Source organism: Melospiza melodia, chromosome 16 (assembly GCF_035770615.1).
Source record: "Melospiza melodia melodia isolate bMelMel2 chromosome 16, bMelMel2.pri, whole genome shotgun sequence".
Classification (NCBI taxonomy): domain Eukaryota; kingdom Metazoa; phylum Chordata; class Aves; order Passeriformes; family Passerellidae; genus Melospiza; species Melospiza melodia.
In genome coordinates this window covers 14,442,251-14,459,153 of record NC_086209.1, presented here as the reverse complement: position 1 = coordinate 14,459,153, position 16,903 = coordinate 14,442,251, and the positions used below count along the sequence as shown (strand labels likewise).

The following is a 16,903-nucleotide window of genomic DNA, read 5'->3' as shown; positions in this document are numbered from 1 at the left end:
TGCATGGTTTCAAGACATGCATGGCTGTGAGCATCATTCCAGTTCTGCATCTGGCATTGCCTCTGAGAGTCTGCCTGATCAAGTCCCTCAAACACAGTGGTGGGAGAATCTATTTTCTGTGTCCTCTCCAGTTACTGGCTTCCCAAGCACACTGCCTCTTTCCAAAGCACATGGCTACTGTGTGAAAACAGGGGGGGTTATTGGGAGCAACTGGAGAGGCAGCTTTTGATGGCTGGAGCTTTCAGAGATTGCTCCTGTGGTTGTAATGTTCCCTCAAACTGGATGGTGACACATACCTAAGGGTATCAGCCAGCCCTGCTCCTGGCCCTTCAAACCCTGCTCTGAAATGCAACACTTTAGAAATATGATGGTTTAGACAACTTTAGTCAGTGAGTCAGTTCTGGATTATCAGCCCACAGAGGGAGGATACTGACTATCCCTCAAAAATTAGCAACCAGCAGGCTCTTGCCTTTGATGAATGTTATTTTAAAGAGTCAGCTCACTTCTCTTTGCTCCAAGAACACTTCCCATTAATCACTGCACAGGAACATTGTGACCTCCTCCCCCAATGGCTTTATGCCCAGGATGACTAGTTCAGCATCATCAGGAAAGAAGAAAGGGGAGAGGAGCTGGAGAAGATTTGGTCCCACCAAAGATGTGGGGAAGTGGATGCCACTAGGGGAAAGTCACTTCAAGGGATGAGATAGATGGGAAGCAGCATGCAAATGCTCACAAGTCTTCCAGACCTAAAAGTATTAGAAAACAACTAAACCTTTGCCTGATTCAGAAAAAAAAAAAATAAATAGACAGTGGGAAAGGACTGCCAAGATATGAGCAGTTCTGAGCCTGGGCTGAGCAGGCTCCTGTTGCCTCATCTGAGAGATCTCCCTGGCTGCCACACACCCTCCCAGTTTCCAATGAGCTGTGCTGATTGCTATGACCACTGCTGTCTCACCAGTACCCAACCCCTGCAGTGCTGCAGTGAGTGCCTCAGTTCAGTGCCTGTGCTGCTCTCCACCAGCTGGGATTTACCCAGCATGAGCTCCAGTTAAACAGATCAGGACAGTAGATAAAGCTGCTGAGGAAAAAGTTCCTTCATATGGCTTGGGCTTCACATCTCAGTTTCTAGAAACTGGGAGAATCTGTGATTACTCTTAAGATAAAGTTAGTGATACCGGAGAAGAGCCTCTGGGTATGACTGAGCAGGGAAAATGCCCAGAAGCATCAATTCAGTGAATATTTACTCTAATTTGCAAGGTCCCATGAAAGGGTGGTACCTGCAAGCCCTGATCAGCCCAGAGCTGATTGCAATTTGCTCCAATAGTCTTTAAAACCAGAGAACACAAAACCAAGTAGTAACAGGCTGTGGGGACCCTCCCATTGAACAGCCAGGCCTAGCAAAACCCCACCACTAGCTTTACAATTCTTTCTTCCCATTGTATATATGGGAGGAAAGAATTGATGAAAGAAAGAAAATGTGAAAATATATTTAACATTCCAGACCTTTCTGTGGCTTACACTGTATTTACCAAGTGCTCTCTGAGGAATTAAGAGGAGACTCACTCACACTCTTACAGGTTTGTCAGGATCATTGGTGAAGGCATTAATACCAAGCTTGAATGTCTTAAAACTACCAAAGTGTGATACATCCAGCACCTTTAACGCTGTCCAGGCTTTGGGAGAGGATGGGGTGAGCCCAGCCAGGGTGCTCAGGCAGTCCTGGGGAAGCAGCTTCCCATGGAACAGCTCTGCTCAGCAGAACATGGTCTGGTCAGCACCAGGCACAGGGAAGGGTCTTTCTCCAGGGACTCATCCAAATGAGGAAACCTTTGAACCAAGGTCGGTGGGGTTGGTGATGTGAGCCTGCAGGTGGGTCCAGACACAGAGCCCTGGGCAGCAGCCTGGGCACACACAGTTGGAATGGAAACAAAGAAAATACTGCCTCATTTTTGTTCCCCTGCTTTGATGTCCATGTCCCAGTGACAGAAATGCACCAGCCAGCCCTGTGCCAGCAACAGGAGGAGATTTCCATACAAAAACATGCAAACACAAAGTTGCCTGCAATAGGAAAATAGTGCAAAATGTATACTTCTTAATTTGCTACTGGAAAATATTTTTCACCCAAAATTTTTTCAATTTCAGATTGACAGTGCTAGCTTGTATTTTAAGCTAAAACATTTTGATATTCCAATAGCAATTGGCAAATCCTTTTGCTGGCTGGATCTCCTCTGAAACTGGCATTTTCCATAAAACACTTTGGAAGCCTTGTGTGACTGACAGCTGTCATACTGGCATCACAGACTCTCTTCTTTTATCCCTGTCATCTCCTTCCTTGTGTTTGAATTATCTCAGGGATTTTGGTTAAAAGCTCCCAGCAGAGTAGCAGCAGAACCCCTGGGATCCCTTCCTTCACCTCACGTGGTAGTTTTAGATCTCCAGCAGACAGTGCTGAAATAAGAGTCTGCTGAAGGGAACAGGTTCTCATTTTCAACCAGGGCCTCCGGGGGCTCTTCTCTGTGGTGTGCTAGCTTGGGTTTCAGACAGGTAAAGAATTCAGGAAAAAAATTACAGTTGGAATCTTTCTTTATCCAGAGGCAGAAGTTTATGTTTTCCACTCAATGTTTCTAGAAATAGCAAGAACAGCTGTTAAAGAAAACTGTCTGTTTTCAGAAAAAGAGAGAAACCCTTAATTTCAGATTTGAGATGATTTTTGCTTTGTTTAAACACACCTGCCACGTTCTAGCTTTCCTTTCTTTTCAACTTCATTAAAAAAAATTGTCATACAGGGAACAAAAAACAGAGCTCTTTCCATTTTGAATGCCAGACTTTTGAAATCTCCAGCAGTTCAGGGTGAAAATTGCCAAGGAAAAGAGGGCAAAAAATGTTTTAACAGACAGCTAGACATTTGCTATCACAGGAAAGAATGAGGTAATTTAGTTCATCTAAAACACCTCGATCACCCAGAAAATTGAGCTGACATTTCTACACACACACTAAATACCAAGACATGAGCCCATCAGAGGAGTTCCCTAGGCTGAAGATGCCAAAAACTGCCTGTCCTGGGTACCTGGATTTGGGCACTGCTGCCCAGGAGATCCACTAAAGAAAAGCTGTGTTTCAGATAAGGGGTGACTGAGTCACAGCCAGGACTCAAACAGCAAAGGCTAAAACAGACCGAAAATAACTCCCAGGAAATAAATGTTCTGGGGCAAGACTGAAGGGAGATTCTGCTCAAAAGAAGCATGACAATTTGGCAATTGAAGCAAAATTATCAGGTTACCTTCCAGCCCCAGCAGCAGCCCCTGGGATGGCAGCCAGCTCTCCTCAGCTGGAAGCAAAACACCAAAGCACATCCCTAACCCCAGGAAGAGGCTCCCAGAACACAGCCAAGCCTGGTTCTCGAGGACATGGGGAAAGGCAAATGGTCCTTGAGTTTCACTTAGCCAGCTGTACCTGGACTCACACTTTTCAGTGTGTGGGTAACATACTACAGGCAGTAACACAGCCAATAAATAACCTTTAGTTCACAGCCAGGGGTACTCAGTGCATGATGCTCTACAGGATTAGGTTAAAACTGCCTCAGGCTGAGTGACACCTGCTGCTCTGTCTGGGTGCTCAGGTGCCTGATCCCAGCAGGCTGACCTGCTGTGTGAGGCTCTGGGGCATCTCCAGAAAACGTGTGCTTGGCTGCACACACTGGCTCAATGAACTCAGTTACACAGCCAAGGAAAGGTTCCATTGCTTCTCTGAAAGCCACGGAAACAAGTAATGATTTATAGTGGTTTATTGATGGTCTGATTCTGCTACCTCAGGAGAAGAGTGAACAAAAGACAGGATGCTGACTCATGAGCAGAAATTGAGAAAAAAAGATGACACGTTGTTCAAACCAGCCTTCAGAGCAGTGATGACATTCTGGAAGAGGCTAATGACTGGGAGAAATATCTGTGGGATTGACCTGTTTGTTTTAACTTTCCCAGGGCAAGTGTTTTTTAGCTGTGGGCTTTCATGTATATTAGGTGCAATATTATTACTCACAAATCATCAGCTGGAAAGGAGAGACATTATGTCAGAGGACGAAAACTGACACCCCCAACATTTGCTTCAGTTTCACCGGAAATCTGTCACCTCCCTGGTCTTTTTTGGAAGAGTCTGAAGATTTAAGTTCAATGTATCAGAGGTATTTGGCTACTCTGCTCTGGCTGACCACTGCAAGGCGTCAAAAGCTATTTTTAGACACATGAATAACGAAGGATTTTGGAGTGGATCCTGAAATGTCCCGAGCCTCAACAGGAATGTGGCAGCGGCACTCAAAGGGGCTTGTTTGCAAGTGTTTGATTTGTTCATTAGCTCTGAGCTCTCCATCCCAGTGTGTGCTGTGAGTCACATCTCCTCTGCCCACAGCCTCCCCATGGAAGCGGCTCCAACTGGGGGGGTCTGTGCTTACTTGGGGCTCAGCCAGGGTCTGGGCAGTTCCGCCTTCTACTGATGTGGCTGTGGGAGCCACAGCCCTGGCACAACCCCTCTGCATTCCCCCCAGCCCCCTGCCAGGCTGGCAGCTGGGGTTTGTCAGGGGACACAACTGCTGCCCTTCCTTGGCCGATCTGTGCAGCCCAGGGCTTGGGGCAGTGATTGGAGCTTCAGCTCAGTGTGCCTTGTCTTGTTTGTTTGGCTGTGTCCTGTCAGCTGAGACACCAAACTCCTTGACCATTGCTATGTCTGAGGCTCAAGGGGTCCCTGCCAAGGCACCAGCACAGCTCCAGACCACCAGCATCAGCACGAGCATCACTGTGGCACATCCCAACAGAGCAGAGTAGTGCCACAGTGTCCCTGTGGCACATCCTGCAGTGTCCCTGTGTCACATCCCAAAGGAGCAGGGTGCAGTGTCCCTGTGCCACACCCTGCAATGTCACTGTGCCACATCCCAATCGAGCAGGGTACGTGGTTTATCGCACCTGGGGCCTCTGGAATAGCAGGTGAACCCCCAGGGACCGATGGGCACATGCACCACACTTTTTATCGCATCTCACATTCTTCTCTCCTGCAGCAATGACTGAGAAGCTCAGACCAGTGCCCAAGTCTGTACGGTGTTTCTCAAACCCTGAATTACATTTTTATTTGATTTTTCAAATTCTCCGAGAGACTCCCCGTTCACTGGGCATTCAGCGAGGCCTGGGTGCTCACTGGGTGAGCGGTTGAGGACGAACCCGGCGGCCCACCCCTGTCCCGGGCACCCTCACGGGCCCTCCCCGGGTCACGGGCACCCCTGGCGGGCCCACCCCGTGGCACGGACACCCTCTCGGGCTCTCCCTGCCCGGTCCCGACGGTCCCGGGGCCTTTTTCCCTTCGGGGCGCCGCAGCCGGCCAGGGCGGGACGGGCGGGCCGCCAGGGGGCGCTGCGGGGCCGCGTGGGCGCCCTGGCGGCGGGGCGGTGACACAGCGCCCCCTGCTGCCTCTTGCCGCCGTTCCCGATCTCCCGGTGCCGTTCCCGATTTCCCGGAGCCGTTCCCGATTTCCCGGTGCTCTCTCCCGGCTCCCGCCGCCGCTCCCGATTTCCCGGTGCCCTCTCCCCGCTCCCGCCGCCTCTCCCGATTTCCCGGTGCTCTCTCCCGGCTCCCTCCGCCTCTCCCGAGCTCCCGGTGCCCTCTCTCCGCTCCCGCCGCCTCTCCCGAGCTCCCGGTGCCCTCTCCCGGCTCATTTTCCCCATTTAACGACGCTGCCGTGGCCCTTCCCGGTGGCTGTCGGTCTGCGCCGGTCATTAGATGGCGGCACGCCAGCCCTGGGCTCCCCGCACCCCCGTGGCCATGAGACCCGTGCGGAGTTTCCTGCTCATTGAACTCAAAACTTCCTTTGGCACAGGAGCAGCCGAGCGAGCTGGGATGTGCGGGGGAAAACCCACAGGACACGTCCTGGTTACGGTGTTTGAGTGGGTAGAGGTGGAGGCACTTTCTCCACACCTCACATTCTCGAACACAGCAAAGCAAACCTCCAGGGAAAAAATAAAAATAAAAATAAAAATAAAAATAAAAATTTATGTCACTGGTGACATCAATTCCTGCACTTCACATACAGGCAGGGGTGAAGCAGCTGAGCCAGTGCAGGTGTACGAAGCACCTGTATAAAGCCCTGTTACAATGCAGATCTTATGAAGAGTCATAAGGCCTTCAGCAATGACAGGACCTCAGTGTGACACATGCTAACTGAAAAATACTCTTCTCTTCCCGGCCTTTGGTGATTCTTGCTCTTTCCTGGGTGAGAGATGGGACAGGACACAGCCTGTCTCATGTGCCGCTCTCTGGATCCTCAGCCAAAAGCCGCCAGCAGCTCTGTCCCTCTGTCCCTCTGTCCCATCCTGCTCCTGCAGTGTCCCTGTGCTTGAAGGCTCTCTCCCATCTCTGTGGCAGCCACCCATGCCCAGCCCCTTGCCCACACACAGCCTGGGAGACGCTTTTCACCAGGTTTCTGTGAGGTGAATGTCAAGACAAACCCCACTTACTCTTGTCTGCATAGTGACAGAGGAATATTAAAAATTTAAATGAATTTGGGATCATTTACAACTCAAGGCATATGCCAGAGAAGAGGATTTTACTCTTGAGAAAGTTGAATTTTGTCCTCCTGTGAAAAAATGAAAAGAGTTGGTTCTCATTTTGATGTGTAAGAGACCAGGCCCATTCTCCACCGAAGTACCAGTCTCTGGGCAAACAATTGCACTGTGTGAGTTAACACCTCTCTTGTATGGAAAAATTACCAAGAAGAAGAAATTCCTGTACCTGAGTCAGGGATAAAAAATTTTTTAAATGATCAAAGTCCACAGTAGCAGTAAAGTGTCAGACCAAGTAACTTGGTTTTACCAGCTTAATAGTTATTCAGTTAGCTAATAATTACTTCACTGGCAAGCTTAACTCCTGCACAATGAGCACTGGGCTCTTTGACAATAGCAGCAATCCCAAACTGAGTACCAGCTCGGGTGACCCCTGTGGTGTGTTCAGCACTGTGTTTTGGGGGACAGAGCACCCTATGAGAAGACTCTCAGGTGTCTTCTTACCACAGTTAAAGCCAAAGAGAGAGGAACCCTCCAAGGAGGGATGTCATTCCCATTCCTCTGACTTACACATTCCTGTTCCTACATCTCCGTGTTTTTCAAACTGAAGTCATTTGGTCTGGGTTTAGAGGGTGCTGCAGTGCTTTGGGTGATGTTGAAGTGAACCCATTTAACAGCTTTCATTTTAATCACTCAGAAGTGACTCAAAAAGCCCGTGAGCCCTCTGTGGAGCTGCACAAAGCTCATCAGGGCTGGTTAAATGATTCACAGCTGCAGGTTCATTATTCTGCTTGGAAAGTTTCTTCAAAAGGAGAGATAAGAAACAGCTCTTCAGAGAGGGCAATAAAAACCTTCTCTTCTTTTGGTGAAGTCACCTGATTTTAACACTTTGAATGCTAAAGAGTTATTTTAATGTAGCTGCAGGGCTCTGTATTACACATATTGCTGGTTTTCAGTAGATGTATAGCTGGAAAATGATGTATCATCTTTGGTAACCAGTTACCTGCCCGAGCTCTCGCTGCCCCACTTGCAGCTTTCCCAGGCAGCCTGGGTCTGGCACAGTCACAGCACACGTGTTGTTACTGAGCAGCCCCTTCCAAACAAATCTGACTTTGGTGATCAGTTTTCATGTGTGGCAGAGCTGCAGCAGACTTGCTTTGCAGGGTTCCTGCCCTCTTTGCTTGCACTCATTGAGGGAGAGCGCAAGGGGATGCCTGAGCATCCCAGCAAGAGCACCGTGGAGAAATGCACAAGGAATTGATCGGGCTCTGCTTCTCTTCACGGAAGTGTTTATTGGAGAACAACAAATCCAAGGAAACCTCAAAGTATCCCATGCTCCTGCCTGGACCAACGTGCCAGGCTAAAAGTGCTGCTGGGAGCAGCCATGGACTGCGTGAGCTGCAGGGAAGCACATGGCAATGAAACAGCATTTGCAATCAGGGCACATCCATGGCTGACTCCTCACCTGGGTAACCACAGCACTTCTTTGTGCAATGGGCTTTTCATGCTGAAAGAAGTCAAGACACGTGGAGACAAAAGTTTTGGTCATGTGTTTATGTCTGCCATGAGCAGCAGTCTGTGCTTTTTTGCTAATCATCTTGTAAGAGGGAATATCATCTCCTTTTCATAACTCAAAAGTTGCACAAAATCCAGAGGAGAGAGAGGGTGCTGAACCAGTATTTTATTTGACTGTTAGCCCTAATGAACATTGGTGGATCAAATCTTACTCTATTACAACCACACAATATTTTAACAGAGCGCGTATTAAAGCGGAGCATCCGGTGGGAGGTTGTGTGTAATCAGGAGGAAGTTTGCCAGACTTTTACAGAAACACTCACCTCAAAGAAATGATGTTTTTTAAGGCAGCTCAACACTGCCAGACTGCAAACTCCTACTGAGAAAAGCACTGCTGTGCAAGCATCAGCATGGGATGGATGTGCTCTGAGGAAGCAATGTCAGCTTTTCATCTGGGGGCAAACCGATCCTTGGAGAGCTGTTGCCAGGTGAAGGATGATGCTGACAGGTGAGGGATGGTGTTGCCAGGTGAGGGATGATGCTGCCAGGTGAGAGATGATGCTGACAGGTGAGGGATGAGGCTGACAGGTGAGGGATGATGCTGCCAGGTGAGGGATGGTGTTTCCAGGTGAGGGATGATGCTGACAGGTGAGGGATGAGGCTGACAGGTGAGGGATGAGGCTGACAGGTGAGGGATGATGCTGCCAGGTGAGGGATGATGCTGCCAGGTGAGGGATGGTGTTGCCAGGTGAGAGATGATGCTGACAGGTGAGGGATGAGGCTGACAGGTGAGGGATGATGTCTCCCTGCTGCCATGGGCAGATGGGCAGCCTGTGGCTGTGACCTTGGCCTGCACCATCCAGCCATTCACACAGGGCTGAGGGATGCTGAGCCAGCGTGCTGTCCTGCTGAGGGATGAGGAGCAAGAACAGACTCTGATTTATTTAGCCCAGAGTAAGGAGTTTGACAGATCTCTGGGAGTGGGTTGGGATATACATGCAAACTGCATTATTTGTTTTTATTGATTTTTTTCCTATGTAAAGAGAAGAACATTTGAATAAGTTTTACTAAGTTACAGTAACAATGTTTATTTGCATTTGTGATTGGTTTGTTTTTTTAAGAAGAGACATCTTGTTTATAGAAACTTCCAGATAGTAATAGTAGGGAAATGCCATTTGCAGAGTCATGGATTCCCCATTTTCCAGACAGTAAAACACACAGTTAGGAGTAATGTCTGGTTAATGCTGTAATTTACTTGTACCACAGAATTAAAGGTTTTGGTACTGCCTCTGTGGTGCCAGCTCCAGGCAGGACTCCACTCCACTGGAACCAAATCAAAGGTTCACCTGGTCAGAGCCAATACCTGAGCCCTGGGTATTTGCTCTCTGAGGAGATGTTCCTAATTCCATTTCCTCCCCTTAGCAAATCCTCTGCAAAGTAATTCCTGCAGATGTGAAGGAAAAGAGATCACTGTGCCTCAGATGGGAGCACAGACCTGAAGCCTTAGTGCTGTCAATGCCACTGGGATTTGCAGCGTCCCAGGCCATGCCAGGTCCCTGCCCCAGCTGTAGTTGTCCTCCTCCTTCCCACAATAACTTAGGAAAAAGCAAGGTTAGTGTTACTCTTACTCCTTCCTCCCCTTCACAGTTTCTTTTTGAAATACAAATACGTTCTCAGGTCACGCATTTTTGCACCCATCAAAGCATCTTGATTTCCAAATTGAAGCAACTTTTCACGCAGGCCTGCAGCTGTGACATGCTGCCAGTCTGGGTGGAAATGCTCAGCTAAAGAGGTGTAATTTAGAGTATTTTGCATGGGAAGACAAGCTCATTTCCTTTTCACTGTCTTTTGAAGCTCAACCCTTTACCAACAAAAGGGCTGAGCCAGTGCAGAATGGATACAAAGAAACTGGTTATTCTTTCTGAGAAAGAGGAGAGCACAACTTTGGTGGCTTTTCATAGTCATAGGCTGAAGCTGGCCACGTGCTCCCATTGGGTATCTCTTTCTAGTGACCCAAACCCAGCTCTGAAATGTGGTGGCTGGCTCCACTGTGAGCCCCCAGAGCGGCAGCTGCTGGTGCCAGCTGTCAGGCACACACACCCCCAGGAATCCCAGCTATCTCTTGAATTCCAGAGGCACTATTTGGACCAGGACCAGCATCGGTGCACCCTGCCACTGGCGATGTAGCTGGAACACAAGGATCTGTGCTTGAGGCGAATGCTGTGGCACATTGTCAGATGCTCAGTTTAACTGAGCAGGGAATACATTACTGTTTACATGTTACAGGTTAAACTTCTTCCATCCCCTGCCTTTTGAGTTGAAAAGCTGCAGGTCTGGTCTGCTGGTTCCATCTCAGACAAAGGCAGAATCCTCAATTCCATAGCTACTTGGAGGCTGCTGCTGCTGCTGCCCACAGGATAACTACAGGACAGAGAGACAGGCTGACCCAGAGGGGAAGGGCTGCCAGCTGGCACGGAAGCCACAAAGAACACAGCTCTTGAGGACTGGTAAAAAATAAAATACTATTGAAAGTGAAAATAATTTAGATTTTATGCCAAAGAAATGTCAATTCACAAAGTTAAAGCCCTAACAGTTTACATCAAGCTGCAGTGTGTAGCTGGTGTGTGTATAACCAGTGTAGCTTCCCCATGAAAGGCTTTGTGTGCTGTTAAATAATTCTTTTTATTTTTTGCTGACTGATGGAACTGTTCCAATGAAAAATTCACTCAACACCCCTCCTTCTGGAGCCCACAAGTGGGCAATTCATCCCTAGAGAATTGTGATACCTGAGAGAACAAGGTCCTGAACGACCCAGTCAAAGGTTGAAGTTTGCATGCTGTTGGTTGAGTTGATGGTCTCCAGAGCCCTTTCCCAACCAGTTTCCCCATGATTTTGCAATCCCTGTGTGATGCTGCCCAGCTGTCAGATGAAAGGTTCAGCTTTCCGCCACGATCGGCTGCACGCTGGATATGTCGGTCCTTGCGGAGTTCCTCTGTGGGGGTGCCTGTGCCTTCTGGCACGTGCTGCTCCTCCTGCAGGGGCAGTTGTCAGGCTTGGCCCGGCGGAACAGGGGGGAGAGGGGCTGCAGAGCGTGGCCCTGCGCCGAGCTCCGGCGGCGGCACACGCACAGCAGGCAGCGCAGCTCCGCGCGGAAGCTCTCGTTCAGCCAGCAGTAGATGAAGGGGTTGTAGCAGGTGCTGCTCATGGCGAACCAGTGGAAAGCAAAGTAGAGAGCGTTGCTGCTGTGGATGGCCCTGCAGGAGAGCAGCACCACGTAGCAGTTGAGGGGGAACCAGCACACGGCAAACACAACCACCACCACCATCAGCATCTTCAGCGTCATCTTCTTCTTCCTCTGGTGGGCATAGTATTGCTCCATGGTGAGGTCCCCGATGGCGTTCCTCAGCCACAGCTTTTTGGCCACTATGGTGTAGGTAATGGAGATCACAAGCAAGGGCAGAACGTACAAGAGAACAAACGTAGTCAGGTCCAGGTACTTCCAGAAAAGATCGGCAGGAGGAGGGAAGCTGGGGAGGCAGACCATTCGGATGGTTCTGTTTCTGGAGATCAAAGAGAAAGAGCTCTCAATTCCACTAGCAGCTGCACACATCTGAGGACAAACAGCCCAGACATTCAGACAAGTTTCAGTACAGGTACAGGTGGCAGAACTCATTTGATGTCATAGGAAGGTGCCACTTTCAATGGAAAATTTTACTCTAGGTCTGACCTTTGGCTCCAGTGAAGGTTATCTTAAACAAATCCCCAGGAGAAGAAAGAAATCATCCATATTGGCATCTGTATCCTCTGCTGACAAAGGGGCTCTCTCCCCTTTGCCTGCCCCAAGTTACATGGTTGAACCTCTGAGCCCAAAACAGCTAATGAACCAACCTGGAAAATCAATTCCATTGATTTTCATTGTCCCTTTGTGACAGACACAGCACCCATGTGAAAGGAACTAAAACTTCTCTGTTTTCACCACCCTTTCTGCTCTAATAACATGGATGGAGGGGTGTGGCCTTGGCTTATCTGGGGCTTTGCAAATATCATACAACAAAAAATATGTAAATGTCTTACCCAATATAAAAACTTGTCAGAGTCTGATAAATGGCGTGGGGCAGTGAGAAGCAGCTGGCCATGACCCAGATGATGATGATGCAAATCCCTCCTTTCACCATGGACATGCGTGGCTTGAGAGGGTGCATGATCACCTGCAGAGAACAGCAACTCCTGAGGATTTACAGTGTCTGGGTCACTCTTTGAGCCCCATCTTGCATGTGACATGCAGCAGCAGCTCCACATCTCTTCAGTGTTAAAAGGCAGAGAGACTCACTTTGCAGGATTTCAGGGAGCACAAGGAAAATGCATGAAGTTGTGTGTGTATTGGATGTTACTGCTGGCCCAGAGCCTGAGCACAGATTCTGTGTGACCCCTCAGAGACTCCAGAGATCACGGTGAGATCTCTGTAGAGCTATATGCACTCTGGAGGATTACCTTAGGCAATGAAACAGTAATTAAAAATAGACCTATCATGGCATCCAGATGATCTCTTGGCTGATGAGGTCTTCGGTATTTTATGCATGTCATTTCTAGTCCCATTATAAATACCTTCTTAATCAAGTAGTACAGCTCCTCCAGAGTATCTGTCTGCTATGGAATTTCTCAGGATTAGCAATATTTATAGAGGCAATTGTTGGCTTCTCTTTAGTCCAGGACATCTCCGGACTTCTGCCTTTATCTCCTTGGGCCATACTAATTCATTCCAGCCCTGAGGAACCCCCTCCACTGAATTTAAGGGCATGTATTGTTTGCCCTTAATTAAACACTTATTGATACCAAGCCATGCCTTGCAATCAACCCAGAATCTACTGATTAAAATGAATCACTGTCAAAGTGCTTTGATTTCAGGAGCCGTAATATTGCACATGAAATGGGCAGACTGTCAAACTCTTTGTGGTAAAAGGGATAGAAGTGGCTGATTTCTGCTTTGGCAGTCCCCGTGATTCTCTGACACCAGGTGGAGCCAGTTCCTGGTCTGAAGTTCATCCAGCCACGGCATTTATCACCTGAAGTTGCTTTTCTGTAGCAACTGTTTCAGTGACTCCAGCACTGCAAGAAATCCAATCTACCTGAGAGCTCACCTTGCTGGATCTGGCCTCCCAGCACTCAGCACTCATCAGCTAAAGAACAAATTACAAACTCTGTTTCACTCAAGGAAACACTTCAGTCTGTACTGATTGCTTGACTTGAAAGTTTTTCCTGGCTGGTATCAGGGCTGGAGGAGGAGAGAATTTATCACCTTGAGCTGGATGAGTTAACACAGTTCTTACTGTTTCCAGCCTAAGGCAAGGAATGGGGCAAGCATCAGAACAGACTCTCATAAATCTGTGTGCAGAGATCGTGTGGGCTGGCTGATGTTTGAATTCAGCACTCATTCCCTGTGCTCTGAGGCAGGGCTGAGGAGGGCAGGGAGCCCACAAGCCCAATGGCTCAGGCAGAGCAGGGCTGGACCAGGCTGTCTGACACTGATTTGAGTTTTCAGAATCTCCAAGAACAGAGACTCCCACCAACCACAACCTCTCTGGACAGCCCATTGCAGTATTTCATCACCCTCACTGTAAAAAACACGAGTGTTTTGTCCACTGCCATGGAAGCTGGAGTTCTCCCCTCTGTTCCCTGAGTCTCAAAACAGTGCAGGTTTCAGGCACTGGGATTTGAGGAGGAAACAACTGTGTATTTAGCACATTATTTTCCAGCAAGCACAGGAGTGGTGTCTTCAACATACCTGGTGCCGGTCCAGTGCGATGGCAGCGAGGGTGAGCACAGACACGTGGACAGAGCAGTACTGAACAAACCTGCTGATGTGACACATCAGCTTTCCAAACACCCAGGTGCTGCTCACAAACCTCACCTGGAGAACAGACAACATCAGATTAAGAGGAGCAGTACTGAAGAGAAGCAAATTGGCTTCCCAGGCGCTTTAATACAGCTTCCTGAGGCTTTGGAGGTGCTTTATCCTCCTTTTTTCCTAGGGAAACAGTGACTGTGCAAGAGGGTCTCAAAGTGAGGTGAGACTTACTGCACTGTGCAAACCCATGGCTTGAGCAGTGCTCTGTGTATGTTGTGTACATGTGTACACTTGTAAATTTACCATGGCCCTTCTGAAACACATAAAGAAATCTTAGCTCTGAGGCTAAAGCTCTGCAGGGCACACTAGGTGCCTCCCAGAAAACATTATACCTTTGGATGCTGAAAGCTGCACAGTCTGCAAACTTAGTGAGAGAAATCCATGGAATCCATCTCACCTGTTCCCAGAGAGGTCTTACTGATGATGGCTTTTCTGCATAGGAGAATGTGCCAAATTGCCTCATTACCTTGTTATTCCTGACTGTGTAATATTAATTACAAATTAATGTCACTCATTTTCCTGCAGATTAAGCTAATTTGAAGTAAAGTATATTTACTACAAAGCACCTGTCCACAGAAAATTAGACTAGCTAATCTGTTTTCAATTAGTCTAATTAATTTCCCTGTAGGGGTGACTCTTGCAGCATTGACTGTCACTGAACTGCAGCAGTGTGCTGGATCTCTGGAGCTGGTGCAAAGCTCATTCCTGAGAGAGCTGATAGAAATTTAATTACACGTGCCCAGTGTGTGGCTGTTTGTGTGTGAACACACAAGAGGGCACCAGGCTCTCCCTGAACAAATTACAGGATGCAAATCCCATCAGAGCAAGGCAGAGAAGTGCCACCAAAGAAACAGCATCAGTTTAAGAAAGGATGAATTCCAATAACTAATTCAAAACCTGCTTTTGGAAGGCTAAAGAGTGCTCTGGGCAGGGATGAAGCAGGAGGATTTTGAACTGGAGTGCTGGGTTAAATCCAGGAGCAGAGTCCTGTGTACAGGGCATGTATAGTCTGTGACAGTGGGGCAAGAAATTAATCTTTCATTTTTCCCACCTCATGCATTTAATAGTCTTTTATATAATATATTTATAATATTCTTTTATCTCATCTATTTTTTAGTCACTGAAAATAAGAAAAGAACCATTAACCCCAGGAAGCACTGTCTGTAGTGGCCGAGGGAGGGACATGCCACCGACACTGTTCAGTGCAGCCTGAGCACTTCCCTGAGATGTTGCACAGGGACTGACCTGGTTCATGTTGTTTCCATAGGAAACCAGCCATTAGCTGGATTTTCTTGTGTCAAACTTGTCCCCACTTCCTTCCCCATGTACAGGCAAAAAGGGCTCCCAGATCTGTGCCTTGCCTAGGCAGAGGGGGAAGGCTGCAGCAGAGAGAGCCCTGCAATGGATTGGAGGGGATGTGAGCCCCCAGCTCCACTTGCTCAGGGGGTCTTTGGGATGGGGGCCATGACTGCACCCTCTCCAGGAGGCAACAGGGGAATGGGGCCAAAAGTAAGTCTGTATCCCAGCCTGGTCCCTGCCCCTCAATCGCAGTGCACACAGCTGACAGGCACACACAGACACCGGCTGGACGGGGCTCACCAGTGTGAAGGGGGTGTTGAGGGTGGTGATCATCACATCAGCAACAGCCAGGTTGACGATGAAGAGGTTGGTGGCAGAGTGCATCCTCTTGTTCTTGATGACCACGTGGCACACCAGGATGTTGCCAAAGAGGGAGATGCAGATGATCACAGAGTAGGCGACGATCAGCAGCGCCTGCACTGTCCGGCTCTGGGACTCGCCCTCGTACTTGGCTCCGCTGTCAAAGTCGCCCAGGTCCTCCAGGTTCAAGTCACTGTGGAAGAAGGACTGGTTGGGGAAGCCGTACAGTGCAGAGAAGAAGCTGGTGGTGTTGTGGTTCTCTGCTCTCCAGAAGGGCTTGGGCATGTACTGCAAGGGGAACCAGGTGTGCTGTCTCATGGCTGGGGCAGCTGAGCCCTGGTTCAGCCGCACTCGTCAGCACCTTCTGCCAGCTCAGCTGCTAAAGCCAGTGGCTGCAGGAGGGAACACACACACTTGCCTTTTCAAAATCTGCCCCATGGTTGCAAATTAGAGAAAAGGATTGATAAATGGGTCCTTCTGCCTGTGCTGGGGACACATCAGCTTCACCTCAGAGGCTCCCTGTAGGCTGTCCTCAAGTCCCATATGTCCCCCTCAGAGATGCTGATTCAGAGGCTGAAATATCAGAGATCCCCAAACACTTTCTCTCTGCACCAAGGAAGAAATCTTAGTGAATAATTCCTTTTGGGCACTGTTCTTCTTCAATCTGCAACTTATCCTCAGAAATCTGCTTTAGTAGTTCTCCACACAGTCCTTAATCCATCACGTTTCTGTTTCCCAAGAGTTTTCAGAGCTTGGCAGAAACAAAAAATCAAGGGCTGTCTTTTGCTCTGCTTTTCCCCCTCCAAGTATCTCTGACAACTCAGTGAAGCAGCTTTGCTGAGCAGCAGAATGGTCCCTGTGTTCCCTGTGATATACACAGCTGCCAGATGACACACTGCACAGGAAGGAGCCAATGGCAGATCTCTTCCCAGTTTTTCCTGAGGTGTATCACAACCCACACGTGGGCAACAGCACAGCCTGACATGTGCAGATCCAGAGAGCAGCAAAACACAGACAGAGGGTGGATGTGCTATGATCTCCCCTGTCTGCTCTCTGCTCTTCTCTGGACCCCCAGCACAACTGCTGCGTGGGGGTGAAGCATCTTCACTGCTCTATGGCACCTCTCTTTCTCTTCATCCCAGAGATTTAGCAGAGAACATCTGAGGGCCTTGTGCTTAGCCCCAGCCCCTTCCTGCTCTCATGTGGTGCAGAGGACAGAGTGAAAAGTGAAATGCAATCTGACAATAGGAGCAGCAGCCCAGCATGCACAGGGGGCACTCAGAATG

At 48.8% G+C, this 16,903-nt stretch overlaps 1 protein-coding gene across 1 annotated transcript; it reads right to left on the bottom strand.

The window, feature by feature from the left end:
- Positions 1-8,733: 8,733 nt before the first annotated feature.
- On the bottom strand, positions 8,734-16,445 carry LOC134425780 (G-protein coupled receptor 83-like). The gene is made up of 4 exons (XM_063170744.1): positions 15,558-16,445; positions 13,836-13,961; positions 12,128-12,261; positions 8,734-11,613 (listed from the first exon to the last, which is right to left on the bottom strand). The coding sequence occupies exons 1-4, from the start codon at positions 15,933-15,935 to the stop codon at positions 10,989-10,991; spliced, it is 1,263 nt and encodes a 420-aa protein (XP_063026814.1). The 5' UTR covers positions 15,936-16,445; the 3' UTR covers positions 8,734-10,988.
- Positions 16,446-16,903: the final 458 nt, after the last annotated feature.

Coding starts and splice junctions, on each gene's coding strand:
- LOC134425780 (XM_063170744.1), bottom strand. CDS start 15,935: ATGAGACAGCACACCTGGTTCCCCTTGCAGTACATGCCCAAGCCCTTC. Junction 12,262..13,835: donor TCGCACTGGACCGGCACCAG/GTATGTTGAAGA, acceptor TGTTCTCTGCAG/GTGATCATGCACCCTCTCAA. Junction 11,614..12,127: donor CTGACAAGTTTTTATATTGG/GTAAGACATTTA, acceptor TTTGATCTCCAG/AAACAGAACCATCCGAATGG.